At 40.9% G+C, this 19,508-nt stretch overlaps 1 protein-coding gene across 1 annotated transcript in view; it reads left to right on the top strand.

The window, feature by feature from the left end:
* NPAS3 (neuronal PAS domain protein 3) overlaps positions 1-19,508 on the top strand; it is an 840,213-nt gene that overhangs the window by 700,230 nt on the left and 120,475 nt on the right. The window contains exon 5 of the mRNA XM_044231862.1: positions 14,609-14,783. Within this exon, the coding sequence (XP_044087797.1) occupies positions 14,609-14,783 (175 nt within the window). The remainder of the gene's footprint in view (positions 1-14,608; positions 14,784-19,508) is intronic.

Here is a 19,508-nt window from a genome sequence, read left to right as displayed (position 1 = left end):
AGCGCACATTCAGTTGTTTTAGGAAAGAGCGAGAACAAGGGAGTCAGTACATATTTCATCTGGCCCCACATTAATACCTCCCCAGACCAGTTCCTGATGACTCGACACTGTTCTGGCCACGAATGGCAAAAATAATCCCCACAGATCTAGTTTGCCCATAAAATTGTCCAAATATACAACATTAATTATGCACATTATGTAAAAAGATAATAGTGTTACCTGTCCAGTGGGGTGGGGGGTGGGAAGGAACGCATCTTAGCAGATAACGTTCTGTTCCAGCTGAGGAATGGTCAGATTGACCGCAGGAGGTGAGAGAAATGCTGACTTTTCCAACCAAAGATTGCCTCTCACTCAAAGTACACACTCTTCAAAGCTCCTACAAAGCTTAGGTATCGATTTTCTGGGATGCCAACTGCACTACTTTCCCGTTCTTCAGCCTGAAAAGGCAGCGAGCCTTGCATGAGCCCTTGTCACTGTTTCTTTCACCATCAAGGCTTCCCCTCTGATGTAAGTAGATGCTGTATAAATCGAGGGGAATTTTGTATGTACTTTGAACATCTTATGGGTGTTAGCTAATTCACCCTCTATACCCACCCTAGGAAGCAGGGATTCTCTCTCACAATGACAAGTTATAAATGGAGAGACAGAAAAGGTACAGTGCCTTGTCTGCCCACATTCCAAGAATCAGGGTGACAAGGGAGGGGGTAAGGAAAACAGACTTCTGCTTCCCAGGCTAACACTTAAGTCAGCAGTTCATGTTATGCCTGTACACGTTAAGAGTATCACCTTAACATAGTCTTTCCATTTCTTTCCTTTTCTTCTATTGCCAAAACTCAGCTTCCAGATACCCCAACATCCTGTACAAGGGCCCCAAGTCAAGGACTATGGTTCTCATTCTACTACTCCCAAAACTTCTTCTTCCAAGCTGAACCTTTTCAGAAGACCAAAACCAAAACACACCAACATAGAGCTCTTCTAGTCAGAAAGTGATCGAGTAGTGTCTCAAAGGTACCTCAGGGGCTCCTTAAATTGACCTCAAGATTCTGTAGCTTCCCTCCTCCTCTTCCATGCCCAGGAGAAGTTGAGGAAGGAGATTGTTTTTCATTGGAGTCTCAAAGGATCCACGATCCCGGAAAGGTCTAGGGTGTTTATCTTTCTGTTCAATGTGAAACTCATGATCATCTCCCACTTACTGTACTTTATTAATGTGCTTCTGCATCAGACTCAAATGGCTTTGGTGAGGTCCTAATGACTGTGCCACAGTTTTGATTGAAAGTCCCAGCTGATCTGACTTGATAGCCCAAGCTTAGGCTTCTGTGAATATGATGAATGGAGAAGCAAAATCAATAAGGCACCATATTACTCTGGGATTCAAACACTTACCAAACCCTTGAAATCCGCTCAATTTCTCAGTACAATTGCAACAGTTTTTCTTTATTCACTTGCTCAACATGAACTGAATACCTACTACGTACTAGGGGTGGTGCCAGGGAATTAGACAGAAATGGCTTCTGCCTTCAGGAAGCTTACTCCAGTGAATTAACAGATGGTGATTCATTCCAGAGAATTAACAAACAGAATTACGCTTACTGATCACTCTGTATATGCCATATGCTTTGTTTGGCACATTGCATTGTTATCTTATTTAATTTTGACAACGGTTAGGTGTAGATAACCATGATTTACCTGAACTTTGTAGTTGAGGAAAGAGTAGAGTAGCTTGCCCAGGGCGGCTAATGGTTTGGATCCCAGGCCATGTGCCTTCAGAGTCTACATTCCTAACCCATACTCTCTGTTAGAAGCTTGGAAAAGTAAATATTAGAAAATCTTCCAAAACTTAGCCCACTTTACATATATCATTAGTCATTAAACTGCAGCCGGCTGTCCCGTATACCTAAACAAATGCTTTTAGTCCAAGAAACATGCCCTTCTTGTCTGGCTTTCCTGGCAGGTGCCTCTTTAAATGTTCAGCAGAAAAGGCAGGAACTCATCAGTCTCAGCTAGGGGACTTTATATCTAAATGATGCAATTAAAACTAGAACAAGAGACACTGTAATTGTGGACAGTCACCCATAGCCATTAGATAGTATGAAAGGGCTGGCTGTAAATTCAGCTAATAGGTTACCAGAAAATGTACCTTCAACAATCTCGATTTCATCTTATGGAAGCAAGAAAGTAGCATTACGGGAATAATGACTCATTAGTGACTTGAAACTGGGATTATGTGACTCTGTTTTGTGTCCATAGCTAGGTAAGGCTGAGGAGACAGCAGACTAGATGCTGAGGAAATCAAAGGGCTGGTCAATGATGGAAACCAAAGGGCTTCTTCTTCCCAGGGATAAAGGAACCAAGGGAGCTTCACTAACATGAAAATCTCTGAAGGGTTGGCACAGGGGTTTGAGCTCACCCCAGCTCCTCCCTGCTTCTCTTGAAGCTCAGAGAAGAGCTGGGGTGTTCCACGTGGAGGAAATGGGCGAGTCAAGGATGTACATAATTACAAGAGGGATAGCCCTTCTAGCTACCCCAGGAGCCTAGGAGGAAAATAAATATCTGGGTGCTAGTAAAAACGGGCACAGTTTGCCCTTTGCTTAGGGGGTGCCTGATGGGTGAGCTAAGAGGACACACTGCCTGCTCTGATGAAGTCCCAGATCCTCAGCAAAGAGGACAGGTACGAGCTTACCTGTCTCTAGCAGCTAAGGCTGCCAGGTCCCAGCCATCTCCATTGGTTTGTTCTTGAGCTTTTATTCATCAGAATTCATCCCAAAACACTAAAACTACTGCCCTTGACGCTTCCGTGTTCTTTCGTGGATACGTAAGGTTGCAGCTGAGTCTTCACAAAAGTTGCCCATGAAATCCTTGAGTCATCCTTGTTTTGCTTCGGTTTTGTGTCTTTATATTCCTGTCGGTATGGATAGCATGAAATTTTCAATTTGCAAAAGGATTTAATCAACAGCAAATGTTTTGAATCAGATTAAAACCCAAATACTTTAAGAGCCACGTATTTATTCTGTCCTGCTGGGTGCAGTCGTTTTCTCTTGCTTCTGAAGGGCAACGCAAAGCCCTAGCTACTCTAATGAATTGCTGGCAGCAGACAGGTATGTTAGTGGTTAATAGTGATGAATGTTTACCTTAAAAATCCTGGGTTCTTCCCAAGAATGTGCCCCCTTCTCCTTGACACATCAAAAATGGGAAATCATCTCAGAGACTGTTTTATTTGTCTGTGTTTTCGGGACAGCACATTTACATACTCGCCAAGGCAATCAATATAAGCAAACCCAGGTCTTCCAAGAATCCTTAATTATATGTCTAAGAATGCATATGTATTCACATGTAATACTTGTGTTTCTGCAGTGTTTCCCCCCACCTTTTTGAGCTGACATGTGCTAAGACTCTTTGAAAGTGGTAAAAATCAAGAGTGTAAGAGGCAAATGCACAATGAGTTGTTAAATGTGATGGCAAAATAAAAAATTTTTAAAAAGCTTCAGTCAGTATGATCAGTTAAAAAAAAAAAAAAGGCAGCCAGCAAACTGTCTATCATGTGATGAAATTTGACAGTAGGGATTATGGCTTTGATGGACCAGAACAGCTAATAGAAGAAGCTGACATTTTTGAAACCCTGCTAATTAAGGGTTCCTTCCTTAATATTAAAATAAAGTCTTTGTCTGGGTTTTATGGTTGGAGAATCAGGTGTTTTCATTAATATATGCCAGTCAGTCTTAATAAGCTTGGAGGGCAGAGGAAGTTATTATTGAGTGACCTTCTACAAAATAAGCATGTTGCTAAGGGCTCTAACCCTGCCCTGTTCAGACTGATGAATCTCATTTCCAATGCAAAAGCTTCACAAGAAATCCAAGTATTCTCTGTGCAATCACAGAAAATAATCCTTGTGTCTCTTGTAATGTCCAGAATTGCCACTTACTACACTACTACTGTACAATGAATATTACAATACATATTATTTTTCTAGCACAATTGTCTACATTTCTGAATTGCCCAGAATAGAAAAACTTATTGTGAAGACACTTGTATTGAAAAGTCAGCTCATTTTAATACTTTTCAAATAGTCATCTACTCTGTTCATGAATTATAATGCTCCGAATACATCTGACAATACTGGCTTTGAAAAGGAGATATGTCTATATTATTACATATTCATTTTCAAATAGATTTCAAACAGATTTTAAACCATTCATTGAAATTCATTGAAATGATAAATTCACAGTTGGATTTTGATTGACTCTTAATCCAATTTTACTTTTGATAAGTTTTCACCCCTTTCTTCCCACCGACCCCCAGCCTTCTCAACCAATATATTTTTTTGTTCTGCTATTGGCTTTTAAAGCTAAACTGATGGGATGGGGTAAACCTTGAAGATTTTGATGACTCTATGTAAAGCTTGTCAAATGAATTGGTAAATTCTGTTCAAATCAGTGACGGCCCACACCACAGGTGATTTGTCTGACTAATTTCCAATGTAGCCGTGTTTCCCTTGTAGAAGCTGATGTGTACTACAAATGTCTGTTGATACACACCCAGAGCAAAAACTTTGAATGGGTCTTTCAGTTACGGAGCCATATAGCACCATCTCTAAAGAAACTGGGAATATGCTGAGAGCCAAGGTAGTTCGTGTCGGGATAAGAGATCAAACAATTTGCCCACCATGAACCAGCTGCTCCTTATCTCTAGTCCTTTCTGTCCTAGGAGGACAAGTTGGGTAATAGCTCTGCTGTTGGATGCATGGTCAGGTAAAAAGACAACAAACCTATTTAAGTCTCTTTGGAGAAGGAAGGAGCTAGATTAAAATTTGCACAGGGCACCCAGGATTTTGTGCTCACCCATGGGAAATAAAAACCATCCATCCTAAAAATGGAGTTGATGGCAGTATGCCAGGTATAGGAACAAATGAGACAAGGATCTTGGATTCAAGGCTTAGCATGTGGGACAAGAAGTTCAAACTGGAAATTATTTCAGCCTTAGGTTTGTAGGAGTCCATTGTCTTTGAGATGCATATTCGAGGAGAAAAACAAGATATAGCATTTCCTATAAATGACTCACTGAAGCTGTTTTTCAGTAGTTTAAAAGGGTAAAATAAAAAGGTTAATGAAGACTAGCATAGATCCATCTCCTTAGGGCCCAAGTCCATCATCTGGTGTTTACTGAGCCTCTGCTTAATGCATCCTCACTGTCCCGGGCTTATGGAACACACTGCCCCTGCCCTTCTGAGTGGCAGTGCAGTTAGAACCCTATGGTGTCTTGGATTGCTCCCTTCTTGTAACCTGCCCTTTCTAATTTTCTTCTCTATGTAGAACCAGCATAGGAGTGGCCCTCCCAGACAGTCTGACAGGGAGTGACCAAGGATCCTCAAATTACAACTTATTCATAGACTATGTTGTGTTGTCATATAGTTTTGTCCTATCATTTAACTCTGCAAATGTTCGTCCTGTCACTCCAAAGTGGACTGTAAGCTCCTAGGGGGTGGGGGGCAGGTGCTAAGTTTTAAGGTTTCTTTTTATGCCCATAATCCAAATCCAGTGTCTTATAGATAACAAAAGACTGATAAATACTTGATTGACTGAAGTCTTTAAGTAGCAGGTAAAATCTAAAAATGCCATCCTTTCATTCTAAAGACAAGCCTCTATTTCTATTTTGTATTCTCTCACACCTCTTCCCTTTAAGATCAGTCTCATGGTCTTCCAGTACTTCACGTTCCTCTATGCCAGGGATTCTGTGGTTCTAGAGCAACAATGTCCAGCAGAAATATGGTACAAACCACATGAGTAACTTTAAAGTATATGGTAGCCACATTTTAAAAAGTAAAAATAAGTAAGTGAGATGGGTTTTAATAATTACTGTATTTAATCTAAAATATTTATATTATTATATTCCATTAATTTTTCACACTGAGCCTGAATGAAACCTGGTGTCGTTTTACCCTCAGACCATACTCTAATTCAGACTAGCCCCATATAGCTACCATATTGGACTGCCCAACTCTAGGGACTATTCATGGATAAACCCCAGGGGTGTATAAAACCCCTACAATAAAATGCTAAGTTCTGTGTGTTGTCACAGCATCTTTCTGGTGACACAGAAGAATAGAATTTATCAGATTCCCAAAAAGTTTTATTACCCCCCCCACCATCAAACTCCCACCCTTGAACATCTTAAGAAACACAGGACTGCTTTTAGCCTGTGGAATGACTCATTTTCTCTTCTTGCCAGTTCTATTTACATTCCCTATTCTAACAAGACTAACTCACAGTCTGTTATTAAACAGTTGTGAATTTAACTTATTCCTTTAAAATAGCACCTAGAGACTGCTCAAGGTATTGACTCATTTCATAGAAAATAACCTCAAACACTATCACAGTCAGTCCTTACAATAGCTAAAATAAAATAGAAGTATGGCAGGCCTTTTTCTTATGGTAATTCACTAGGAATAAATGATACACTAGACCCACGTGCCCACGTGGCTTTCAGGAAGTTCCCAAGATGCACTGAAATGTGTCACCAGGAAATGTTCCAGAAGGGTCAGTAACTGATCATCACCCAGAGGATTTTATTCCTTCTTATTCTCCTCATTGGGTTATGAACTCCAGGTTAACTTGACACCAATTTTCTGCAATGGCGAAAATATTTTTGTATACCTTGTCATTTTTTTGGATGAGATTTTTCAAGACCCCTCACAGTGACATGGAGGAGGAGAGCCAATTGTTTCAAAGACAGAAGCTATGGCATGACCTAAATCAAAGAAACCAAGATGTCAGTTGAACAAGCCCCTCCTTTTGTTTTTCTTTCTCTTACACATGACATCTCTTGAGATATACAGACAAATTCTCTTAAACCTTTCTGGTTTTGCTTTTTTTTTTTTTTTGTCATTCTTGTTCTTTTCCCAACAGCATCACTTAAACATTGGGACTTAGCTCCTGGTGAGGGCTTCCCTCGTAAAGTAACCCCTTTAAAAACAGTCGGGTATGACTAACTCTATTATTGTGTGCATGAAACATATCCAGAGTTTTAGTCAGCCACGTTGTTTTTCTATGACTAGAATAAAATAATCCTGTGTTAACTTTCGAAACACAAATGGAAAAGCCAACTCCGTAATGACTACGTTGTCCTTCTCCATTTACCTTTCTTGAAAATAAAAGGACTGTTTCAAATCAAGGCAAAATTTTGATTTCAATCTTCTAAGCATTTTCTTTTTTTCTTATTCACATGACCAAAGAAGAAGGACAGAATTCACAGTAAGAGTAACAAAAACAATGAAACAAAAATGAAGATATATTGATACTGCAGTGTGGCTATGCATAACATGCAGCTCCATGTGTATCTAGATTTAAATGACAAATATTGAACCATGTAAAATTTGAGGATAATGGATTAACTCTGCCAATAGCAAATGTTTTATGTTGATTGGGTTCCTTACTACCAAGGTAATGAAGGAGCTTTGAAAGTGACATCTTACTTTTGTTTGATCTTCAGAGAAGGGAGATTGACGTCAGTTTCTTTTTAAGATCGTTAATCCTTCTTTTTCGGCATCATTTCACTTTTGACTATGATGTAACCTCCAATTGCATCCTTTTTTTTCCTTCTCAGCACTGTGATAAATACTAAAAAGTTGACCCTTCCTGCCCCACAGACACTTTAAAACTATAGGAACCTTGTAAAGCAAGGTTTTAAAATTTTTTGATTTAGCCAATTACACAAATCCCTGGGCTCGGTCCCGTGACATAATGTCCCTTCAGTATTACAGCATTCTCTGGGTTCTTCTTTCAACCAGGGTCTCCTAATGAAAGGAAAAGGATACTGACATATCAAAACTATTCTAAAATCCCTCCCTTCATAATATGGGGTGATGGAGAAATACCAAAACCCTAGGACCACAAGAAAAAATAAAATACAGCATATAACTTATTTCTTAGGGAAAAAAATGGGGTAGACTTCAAAGTCTGGATCTGTTTTATACCAGATATAGAAGTACTCAAATATGCTCAATTGTAGTCTGAGTAATGACCCATCTAACACTTCTGAATATTTAATAATCAGTGTCCTTGATCAATTCAGCAGTTGGGAATGAGAGTCATAAAAACAGCATACTGTTCCATACAACTGTGCCTCAATTCAAGGCAGTACCTGCAATCTGTTCTTTATTTCCTCCTGTGTCCCATTTCTCTTCTCTGAGAACTAGGAAATCCACTGGAATTATCTTCTGGCACTTCTTAATCAAAGTTCAGAACTGGTTATACAGTATTCTCTTTGCATACTGTGGTTGCATATTGTCAAGCCTGGCACTCCAAGGGTTCTAGAAAAGTATACCAAAAAACACCAAGGGAAAAGTACTTGGCCTCACTGATTCCCAAAGGAGTTAAAATGTTTATTTCTGAAGATAAAATAAACACACGGTATGGTCTCTTTCAGCTCAAATTCTTCTAAGGGAAGCTCTGTTAACATATCTGTAAGAAGAGAGTTGGATTCGTTTTCTTATTTGATGACATTGAAAGGATTTTTCATTCTGCCTCATCGTTTTGATATAGAACCTTTCTTTCTTCTTGTTCTACTAATTTATACATGTATTTCTGTAACAGACCCAATGCTTTTATGCGTTTTTCTTCAGATAAGTCAGCAAATACATAGAATGAGACAGAGCAGTAAAGAACATCAAGTTTCTGTCAAAACAGTTCATAAATATTCAGTAGAGTTCTGCAATACGTAGGAAGTTATGAAGATGGCATTAAGATACCAGTAAATCCAAAGAAAACCTATGCTAATCAAGCTATCACATCTTATTATATTTTATTCTTTTATCACTTTATTATCCCTCAATAATATAAATGTGACCCCCAAAAAACTACAAATCCTAACCTGCCCTGCTGAGATAGAATTTCCTCCTTATCCTGGGTCAGGGTTTTCTATCCAGGGTCTTACAGTGGATCTGAAAGCCTAACCTGGGAGTTCATTTGCAAAACCACTTACCACTAACATCATCCTCTCTCAGGTCTGACCTTCTATTACAATATGGCTGGCATCGCCTCTAGGAGTAGGGCCCAGCTGCAAAGGACTCTGGGAAAGGGCTGAACCCACAGTGCCTCCGAGTCTTCCCAGCAATCTCAATGCCCTCAAAAACGAAAAAAAAAGAAAAGAAAAAGAAAAAGAAAAGAAAGAGAGAACAAAGAAAATCCTATAAAAGGCTTAGGAAATTGTACCTTAAATGGCAGTTTTGAATATTTTTGTGTGATAAAAATGAACAAGGTCTTATTCCTAAAATGGAAATATTTTTAAAAGGAAGAAAGAAATGGGTTTTATGATCTTTCTTCGTAAAAGTGTCTTTCTGAAGTTGTTCCAATGTGGAGAGGACTGGCAACACTCCTGCCTGTTCTTCATTTATAGGAAACCATCTCAACCAAAGGAACCCTGGATGCAATGAGTTGCACTGTTAGTACATCGCTGTAGTTAAAAAGTATTTGCTCACCCCAGGGGGCCAAGCAAAGGCTATTGACATGCTTGCTTGATGTATGAAAAGACAAATTAGTCCCCCATCCTATCTACCAGCAGGGTACAGTGACCCTACATGGAAAAGTCAACTCAAACACTGTATAATATATTTACATTTTTTTTTTCCTGGGAAACTTCAGAGTTACCAAATCAACTGTGTCTAGTGTGCAAATTGCATGCAAGCTAACAGAATGTGAATTAACATAGAGGAAAGCCATGGTTTAGCTTGACTGTGCAGGTGGCACTCCTAGTTACACTCTGTTCTGGGGGAATCTATGGCCGGTAAGCTTGAATGGGGAAACTCAGGGAGAAAGGAATTTAGACCAAATGCTCTTTCTGGATATGACTGCTCATTACCTATCACCTGGCTCCTGCCCCTCGTACATTCTCAGTTTTCCAATATCTAAGCAATGAGAGAGATCAGTTTCTCTATGTGTCACTCAGGGAGATTAGAGGGGGACCCAGTGAGCAAGTGTCCCTCCTTAGGTTAGAGAGTCCCATGGATCTGTTTCTTGAGTTAAATAAACACAACATGGCTGGGGTCATTTTTTAGCACTACATAAGGTGATTGGACTTACTAGAAAAGGAAGAAGGTCTCATATTTGCCTTAGCATCCCACTTGCACCCATCAGAAGAACACAATGTTAAGGAGAGAAAGGCTAAACCTTTCCATTACCTAAATCCTAATCAGGATAAAATGAAATTTCTCTGAAGCTCTACCATCAGTTTGAAGGAACGGTTAGGAAACTATTTTTGTGAAATTCTGTGAACACTTGGGTAACCAACCAGCCACAGTTCTGCCATAGATTGAAGAGAGAGGGTTACGGAAGTTGGCTGTGTAAAAGAGTGCCTTGAAACCTGTTCTTTCCCAGCATTTTTATAATCCTGTCCACAGTTAAACTCAGTTGGCTTTTATATTTTAAAGATTTTTATTTATTTATTTGACAGAGAGAGATCACAAGTAGGCAGAGAGACAGGCAGAGAGAGAGGAAGGGAAGCAGGCTCCCTTCTGAGCAGAGAGCCCGATGTGGGACTTGATCCCAGGACCCTGAGATCATGATCTGAGCCGAAGGCAGCGGCCTAACCCACTGAGCCACCCAGGCGCCCTCAGTTGGCTTTTATAGAAGGTGGTCAAGGTCTCCATGCATTGGACAAATATTTACTGGAAATAAACATATCATGTGCTCTATTGTAACTCACTTTATAGGTCAAATACTGTTACAATAATAATGTCGTGAATGATATAAAAGAACCAACCTGAACTTGTCTAAATCAAGCACAGATAAAGCAAAATATTTCGGGCCTAAATGTTTTTCTCTTATTTATTTGGCAAACATTTGTAACAGACCTGCTGTGTAGGACACACTGGTCATAGTTCTTAGCAGGGACATTTTGGAAGACTTGGTCACTGAGGAGTTGAGGATACATAAATAACTGTAGTAACATTGGATTGGAGCTCTATTTATTTTCCCTGTTTCAAGGTAGCATGAAGTCATGTGTGTCACCCAGTTAGGGTTCCTGGGTTCCTGCAGTGTACTTTGAGGTACAGAATTTAGTGATAGGTGAGTTCTAGCCGGGGTCTCTTTCAGCTCTAAAATCTAAGAAAGTAAAGCGAAAAGCAGTGCGAGGAACATGAAAAGTACGAGACAAACGTGAGAAGTGAGGAAGAGGAGGAGCAGGACTCCAGGCTCAAGAGACTTTTGTCCATCCCTAGGTCTACCTCCCTTTAGTATACCTGCTTTCATGCCCTTTTTTGGCCCGAGAGTCTGAAGGCCGAGCATCCTCAGGCCTGGCGTTGGGGGGCTGTCTGCCTCCCCTAGCTTCCTTCCACCCCCATGCTCCTGAACGGAAGTGGAGCTCCAGGGTGGGGAGCTCAGAGGTCCCCACTCGCTCCGCCTCCCCGACTGCAGATGCGCTCTCCGAGAAGTGGTAGGATGACAAGGCAGACTTGGAACCAAACTCGACCTCCACTGTTAGCCTCTTCTAGTATTCAAGTTCTTCTGTAAAACAGGACATCGGAGCACTTGAAAAGAGTGGTATGAGAATTAATCCCAGAAAAGTATGGAAAGAACTCCTACACAGCAGTGGGGAGCTCCCCAGAGTATTACTTGTGTAGTTGGGTTTCAAAGCAGGCATCACACCTGCTGCAGCCTCTGAGTAAAGCCAGGTCCCAAGCCACCACCCAAACCATAAGATCTCCTCACCGTAGTTACATAAGAGTGCACATGTCTGGGCGTCATCCATTCTGTTTTTTTTTTTTTTTTCTTTAAGATTTTACGTATTTATTTGACACAGAGAGAGAGAGTAGGTACAGGCAGGGGGAGCAGCAGGGAGAGGGAGAAGCAGACTCCCTGCTGAGCCCGATGGAGGACTTGATCCCAGGACCCTGAGATCATCACAATGCGAGCTGAAAGCAGATGCTTAACCAATTGAAACACCCAGGTGCCCTGGTGTCACCCATTGTCACCCACCAAATGCTATTTGGCGGAGGCAGCAGGCATTGTGTTGTTTCTGTCTTAGAAAGTGATTTCCTCTGCATGGTTTCACTAGATTTTCAAAATCAGGCTTTGAGGCAGGTAGAGAAAGTCTTGTTTTCAGCTCAGCTCTCAGGGCCATTGCCTTACACTGTTGCCATGAAGGGATGCTCCGGGGGTGCCCCCCTTCATGAGCATACAGTGTGAGTGGTGTCCCCCCCCCCACCCCAAGTCCCACAGAGCAGCAGAACTGCCAGTGCCAGTTCCAAAAAGGAAACTGCTGCCCAAGGAGAGTCTAAGTGACACGTCCAAGGTCACACAGCAGAGGAGGAAGGGATTCTGATCTCCCAGTCAAGTTATGACCCCAGGAAGTTTGTGCCTTCTCCTGTGCCCTGTGACCTTGAGTAGAGCACACAGAGAGAGACTGGGATGGAATCAGACTCCCAGTGCCAGCCTTTGTGTCCAGGGTTAGACTCTGGAGTACCTGGTGTTAGACCCCTGGAGGGCACTGGGGGAATGTGATGCGGCATGTCGCGCCTCAGTCTTGCTCTCCACGTGCTATATTTGGGCTGTTATATTATGGAAAGGAAATGCCTGCATCACCGAGCCAAGCAGGCTGTGGAGACAGCGGTCTACTCCTCTTCACCGCCGTTAGGACCAGCTTCCATGAATATTCAGTAGCCGGCACCCCTAAAAAATCTATTAATCTCCCACCTGTGTTGTCATCTTATCACAATCTGTGGTCTGTGCCAAAAGGCACATTGCAGTATTAAAGGAAGACTCAGTGTTTGAGAAGTGACAGCAATATTAAAGTGCTACCATTGGACTCCCTGCAAAATGCCAGTGACTTCCTCATCTTCGCTAATCCCCAAACAAAATAACCATCAAGAAATATTAAAACACACATTTTATTAGTTTCATTTAATTTCTTAATTGCTCAAAGTCAGTTTACCCATTTATTGCTGTGTGAAATGCTTAGAGGCAAGGCGCACATTAAAGGGATTATTTCCATGTAATCCCTCCCTCCCAGAGGGTAGGAACTGATCACTTATGAATCCTGATTTACGCTCTGTAACAATATCAAATGGAGGAAATAGTTATTGTAAAATGATAGAGTCAGGAGTCGGGTAATACGGTAGGAGAGTGTAATTTAATAGCAAAGAGAAAGCACCTCATTTTCGGTAAAAGTTATGCGAGCCTTTTTCAGGAATAGCTATTAACCAAACTGAATTTAGCCTCCCATTTTTCTGGCTCTCCCCCTGTTAATTGATAGATGTTGAAGATGTGTAGCCCGTTACGATTTTAATCAAATGGTGTCTGGAAGTAGATGTGATCATTTTACTGGGACTTGGAGTTCTGGGGCTAATAATTGCTCTGGGTATTTCGCTCTCTGTGACAGTTCGCCCACTGCCAAGCTTCCTTCTTGGAAGAAAAAGACCGCAGGCTCTCAGGTGGAATTTGGAGGGATGCCGCACATGACGCAGGAAAGGGCGGGGAGGGTAGGAAGGAGTTCTGGGTAAATATCCAGCAAGAAACTTAGGATCTTCTGAACTTCTGGCACAGGGGGACATCAGATCTGGCCTGAGACCATGAAACCCCCATGCATTAGGGACCCCAGAAAGAGCTTTTTCTTGTTCTCTTGTTGACCTATCTGTCCCGGTCATAATACAGTGAACCCAGCATTATTTTAGAAGGGAAGAATTATACCATCAGATCACAGGAATCAGGCCAATCCGTTAGACAGCAGGCAGCAGAGACAGGGGCCAGGCCTGACAGCAGGGAAACAGGCCATCCCTCCCTGGCAGGCTGACCCTCTTCTGATCGTTGATATTCACTCTCTACCTTTAGAATCCACCTGATGCTAAGAGTATACAAAATAAAACCTTTTCTTAAGGCCCTCAAGGAGATTTGTATCATGTCTCTTATTAGATTGAGGGCAAAACAAGCTGATACTAGCAGAAAAAAAAAAAGGCTGGTTCAGACCCCAGCTGACCTCTCTTGCATGGAAAATTCTCCATATGATTACCGTGCTAATGAGTAATATTTAATGAAAACATTATGCCTTTGCATATATTTGTAAGCAGCCCTTCTTTCATCTAAATTTACATAGAAATAAGCTGAGATGTATAAATACACATCTTGGAATTCGGTGTGTTCTAAGGAAAATACTCATCCGCTATCTCCAGCTGTTTCTATACAAAGCCCCAACTTCTCAAGAAGAAAACCATAGAATTCAGTCAATCATGCGGTTGACACGAAACATGCGAGTATTTGATGATGCCTGGATAAAACAGCTGCATGCCAGACAGGGTCCTCCACAGTCCACAGAATGTTTTGGCTTTATAAAGTAAACGGTGTAGGAGGGAAAACAAAACAAAACAAAACAAAAAAACTGGGCTAAACAATTGCTAAATAAATACGTATCCAAAAAAAACAAAACAAAAAAACCCCAAAAACCTTTCTCTTTCAACTTGAAGAATCCTCAGCATTTAAGGACAGAGACTCAGAACTGGGATTGGTTCTGGGATCTGCGTCTTTCTGTTTCCTTTTCCGCTCCAGATCTGAATCACGGGGGGTGTTGAATTTGAGAGCAGAGAAGTCATTGACGCCTTTCTCTCCCACCCTTTCTCTTCCCCCCCTAGGTGGAGCTGACAGGCAGCAGCGTCTTTGACTACGTGCACCCGGGGGACCACGTGGAGATGGCAGAGCAGCTGGGCATGAAGCTCCCGCCGGGGCGGGGTCTCCTCTCGCAGGGCACTGCTGAGGACGGAGCCAGCTCGGCATCTTCCTCCTCCCAGTCGGAGACCCCTGAGCCAGGTGGGAATTTATCCCGACGTGGGGGACGGTGGGCAGGACCTTTGCCAATGCTTGCACTCAAGTCACCGTGTGAAGAGACTATAAATAGGTCTAATGGTAGTTAACAATTCCGTGCAGCTTTCTGTCCCGTGCAGTAATTAAATAAGGAAGGGATTTGAAAATAAGGAGACATTTTAATAAGTATAATCCAGAGATCTAATTTCAGTTGAACAATACATAGAGAAGGCACTAGTTCTTTGAGTTCCCCTTTCAGATTACTAGAGGGAAAAGGTTCAGATTTGGAAAGCCCTCTTCCTTGTCTTGTTACCATGGCTAAATGTAGTGCATTTATTTATTACTCACCAAAATCTATGATACGTTCTTCTTGAATATTAGCTTGTAGAGAATTAAAAATATTAGGGACTTACAGAAATCTTGGTTTCTTTTTTTTTTTTTTTTTTTTTTTTTTTTTTTGGTAAGCATCAGAAGGTACTTGAAAGATGTGAACAGATAAATTAAGGCTAAAAAGAAAACAGAAATGGCTACATTTTAAACTGCCTTTCTACCCTCAGTATTTAATTAGATCAATTGTATAGAGGAATGAACAGAGGTGACATTCCTCATTGGGATTCCTTCCAGGACTCTTATAGACTTTGCATTCAGAATGTTCCCATTTTCATTGTGTTGTACTGATGATAATTTAAGTATTAGGGGAAAATCCATTTATAAATTAAACAAAATGACTTGATATCCATCAGTCCCCTAGTTCATCAAGCTGTTCAAACACGGGGAAGATTGGCTGGTCGGCCTGGGTCTTCCGAGAGCGCTGGTAATTAGATCTGCGAAGGATTTATTCTTTGCTGATTGGGGCTTTAAATTAATTGAAGTTCCACATTTGTGGTTTTGTCCTTTTTGTACTTTTTTAGAGGAGATATTTCATATTCTTGTGTGGTGGAGTGCTTGGCCAAGCAGCAGTGGTTTAAATGTTAATTTTTCTCATGAGAAGTTTAAGATTTTTAATGAATCAAGGCCTGATTTGAAGTGCAAAGTTTTATTTGCTTACTTGGGAAATTATTTTTGCACTCTTTAAAGATGCTTGTACTTTACTTGATATGTTGTTTTAAAACAGATTTTCAACACAAACTCATTTTATAGAAAGAAAAGTAGAAAACAACCCATCTTAAGATTAATATTAAAAGGATTCTAAGAAAATACTTAAATTTAACCTGCTTAAAAATAATCACAGTGTGTTTGCTCACTCAGATGGGGAAAAAAACCATATTTGGCTCTTTGGAAATATTTTAATTCCATCTAAAACCAATGCCTGTTTCCTTGTGGAAGTTAACTGCAGTTTCTAGGGCATTATTCTACAGGATTGGTGAGTGTCTTTCTCCAGTCAGCACCAGGCATTAGAAGAGAGAGTATTGAAGACTACTCTTAACCATTTTAAAATGAAAATAATCGTGTTCCCAGGGAAATCCTATCTTCTTTTATCATTGCTCACCAACGTCACTAAATAGATATGTCTGTGAGATCATTGAAACTGCATTTTTGTCTTTTGAATATTCATACCTGAGCAGACTTGAGAAACAGCACATCAAAATAGTTTCTCACTCTTTCCTTCTGGAGATGAATTAGGAAACCTGGATTGCTAATACTCCTCAACACTCGATGTATAAGAATTCAGGTTTATAAAACCCTTGTGGTTTCCCTGACTCACTATCAAGCCTAGACAATCTCCAGTCTTCGATCAGGGAAGCCATCCCTCTATGTCAAAGCCAATAGCTAACCTCCCAGGCGCGGCTGGAACCACCCCCGTGGAATGCTCAGAAACCTCAAGGCTGCCTGTCCCATTGGCGAACAGCTCCGAGAGAAAAGTTCTCTGAATATGGAGCCAAAACCTAGTTTTGCCGTAATTTCTCCCCACTGATCCCAGGTCTGTCCTTGGGGATCTCATTTCAGATCTACTCGTTCCTCTCCATCCACCCTTTCAAATACATGAAGCCAGATATAGACCAAATTCTCCCTTCCCTCCTGCCTTCCTTCTCCATTCCAGGTCAAACAGCCCTTCATCCCACAAACATTATACAGTGGCATGTTCCTGAGACCCCCACCACCTTAGTCACCCACCCACGGCCATGCCTCAGTTTGTTCATCACCCTCTAAGAGTATGGTTCTGAGAACGCCGTGCAGCCCTCGGGGTGTATTCTGACTAGTACAAAACAGAGGGACGGTCCCCTCTCTCGGTTTAGGTAACCGTACTTCTGCTAAGCCTAAGTTTGAATTAGGTCCTCTCGGCGGCCAGACCACACTGTTGATTCATATCGAGCTTGATGGCTCCCCAAACACATGTTAAGGGTAACTTGTCACTTGGAAAAGACTTTGATCGGGAGAAAAAAAAAAATTCACTGCCTGTAAACCAGTTCTGCTGGGATATCATAAGCTGGAGTCAAAATCAGACTGGTTTAAGATTGATTATAAGAACTCGATCAATCCCATGCCTTCCAGAAGGCTCCAGGATGCATAAAACATTTCTACGCACACTGTTAGGAGGAGAATGACGTATATTCTTTAAAGTTACTCTGTCATTACTCTGTCATGTGCTGAAGTATGATTGACAATTTACTTGGGCTTCCTTCCCCTGCTCTCCCAGCCCTCTTGGAACCATCCTAACTAGTAAAATTGAAAATTCTGCTTCCTACATTTCTTAACCACTGGGACTCATTAGCAACAGTGGCATAAGAAAGGTTTCTCTTCCTTGATGAAGGGTATAGCTCTTACCATTACAAAATGTGAAACTTACTTAGCCTTAATGTCTGTAGCCTTGGTTCTTTTTGGTCTTGGGCTTAAAGGGCAATTAGATTGACTGTTTAAATACTGAAAAGCAGGGTAGGGTGCTACCTTTAACTAACACTGCTCCAAGGGAATTACTTTAAAAAGTCCATGTCAGGCACTACATCCCAAAGCTGCTTATGTTTCTTAAAGGCTGAAAGAATTTTAACAGGATTTCCTAATTCTTAATAATACGAGGGGACATTTCTGAGGACTTGTTCATTGCAACATAATCTTTTAAACTCTGATGAAACACAGATTCTTTTTTAAATAATAGTGTAATTTTGTTGGAAAGGGGATATCAGTATGTGGTGATTATGAAAATGAAGGTATGGACTTTTCTAGAAGCCCTGATGTGTTCAGCGTAGCATTACTAAATGACTGAAATCTAAATAACATTTGGCATTATAATAAAAGGAAATAAGTGACTAAACCAGCCTAAAAGGCAGAGATACTGTGCCATAATAGGAATTCTCTTTCTCTGAACTGCCAGCCCTGTGATTGTCTCGTCTTGAACCAGTCTCGAGATAATGGGGCCGGGGGAGAGGGGGCAGGAAGGGGCATTTCTTGACTGTTGGAAACCCAAATAAATCTTTTACATGTATGCATAGTTATTCATACTTTAGTCAATATAGGTATTTCTTTTAGAGAAATCTTATAGCAGGCAGAAGAAAAATACGTGGGTGGCCTTGTTTATATAGTTACAAAGTTCTAGAGTGTCTATGGAGGTCTAAACATTTTGAAAGTGATTGGGCTGCCCTGCAGCTTCTCACACCTGAGAGAGCACAGAGCCTCTGGAATGGGATGTCTGGGTGGTCCCTTTTTTTTCCCCTCTAGATCTGCATGTGTCTTTTCATTATTCTTAAATCTGGGGATTACAAGTGCTATACTCTTCTCTTAATAAATTTCAGAGCTGCACCTTTAAATGCTTAATAAATAAAAAAGTAGCTCTTTCAAGAAATCCTGGAGGAACTTTAAAAATCTCCTTATATTCCCTAGGTTAGGTCATAGAATTGGGCTTTACTCCTTTTTTTCCCCCTAATTCTTAAATTAATTCATTCTTATTGTGAAACTTTAGAGAATGCAGAAAATAAATAAGGACCATCGAACATCCCACCACCCACAAATGACCACTGTTCATATGCATATATTCTATGCCTATCCTTCCAGATTTTCTGTGTATATATATATATATATACACATATATATATGTACATCTATATGGATGTAGTATTGGGGGGGGTCATCGTCTGCCTTTCTGAAATAAGATCATAACCTAGAGGCTTCTAGTAATCTGCTTTTCCACTTAACCTCACAGCAACTTTCCCTGTCATGTTTCTTACTTTAATATAAAACGTTCTTTCCGTCTCCAGTGGTTTGTTTCCCACGAGCTAACAATCAAGTCCCCACTGTAGGAGCACTGGCAGGAGTCATATACCTGGGTCCTGCTTCAGAGGGAACTCAGCCAGGACAAGAGGTTCTTACAGCTTATTGAATGGGTAGGAGCTCATAGAGAGAGAAATCAATACCGCACCAGGATTTAGACAATTTAGCAAAACGTATGAGACAGTACTTTTGGTCAAGAATAACTACAGCAGCATGGTTAACCATTGATGGCCTGAAATAGAGGTTATCCTGCTCCGTCTAAAGTTTCAGACAGAGCTACCCTGTTACAGGGGGTTAAGATAATCATTGTACAGTGTGATCTTTATGCTATTATGCCCACTCTATGTCCTGAATATTTTAAAGACAAGCAAAATTGAAGCAGTTGATTCCTTGCCTGAATGGAAATAATCTGCATTTTCTCTTTTCGTGTCTGTGCCGTGGCAAATTTGATCAGCCCTCAATTCTACAGGAACGCAGTTCCTCTGAATTCATTAGACAGTTCCACAATAAGTGATATAATTAGACACA

Source organism: Neovison vison, chromosome 13 (genome assembly GCF_020171115.1).
Source record: "Neovison vison isolate M4711 chromosome 13, ASM_NN_V1, whole genome shotgun sequence".
NCBI classification, from domain to species: domain Eukaryota; kingdom Metazoa; phylum Chordata; class Mammalia; order Carnivora; family Mustelidae; genus Neogale; species Neogale vison.
The sequence above is the reverse complement of the archived record's forward strand: the minus strand, read 5'-3'. Positions and strand labels throughout refer to the sequence as shown.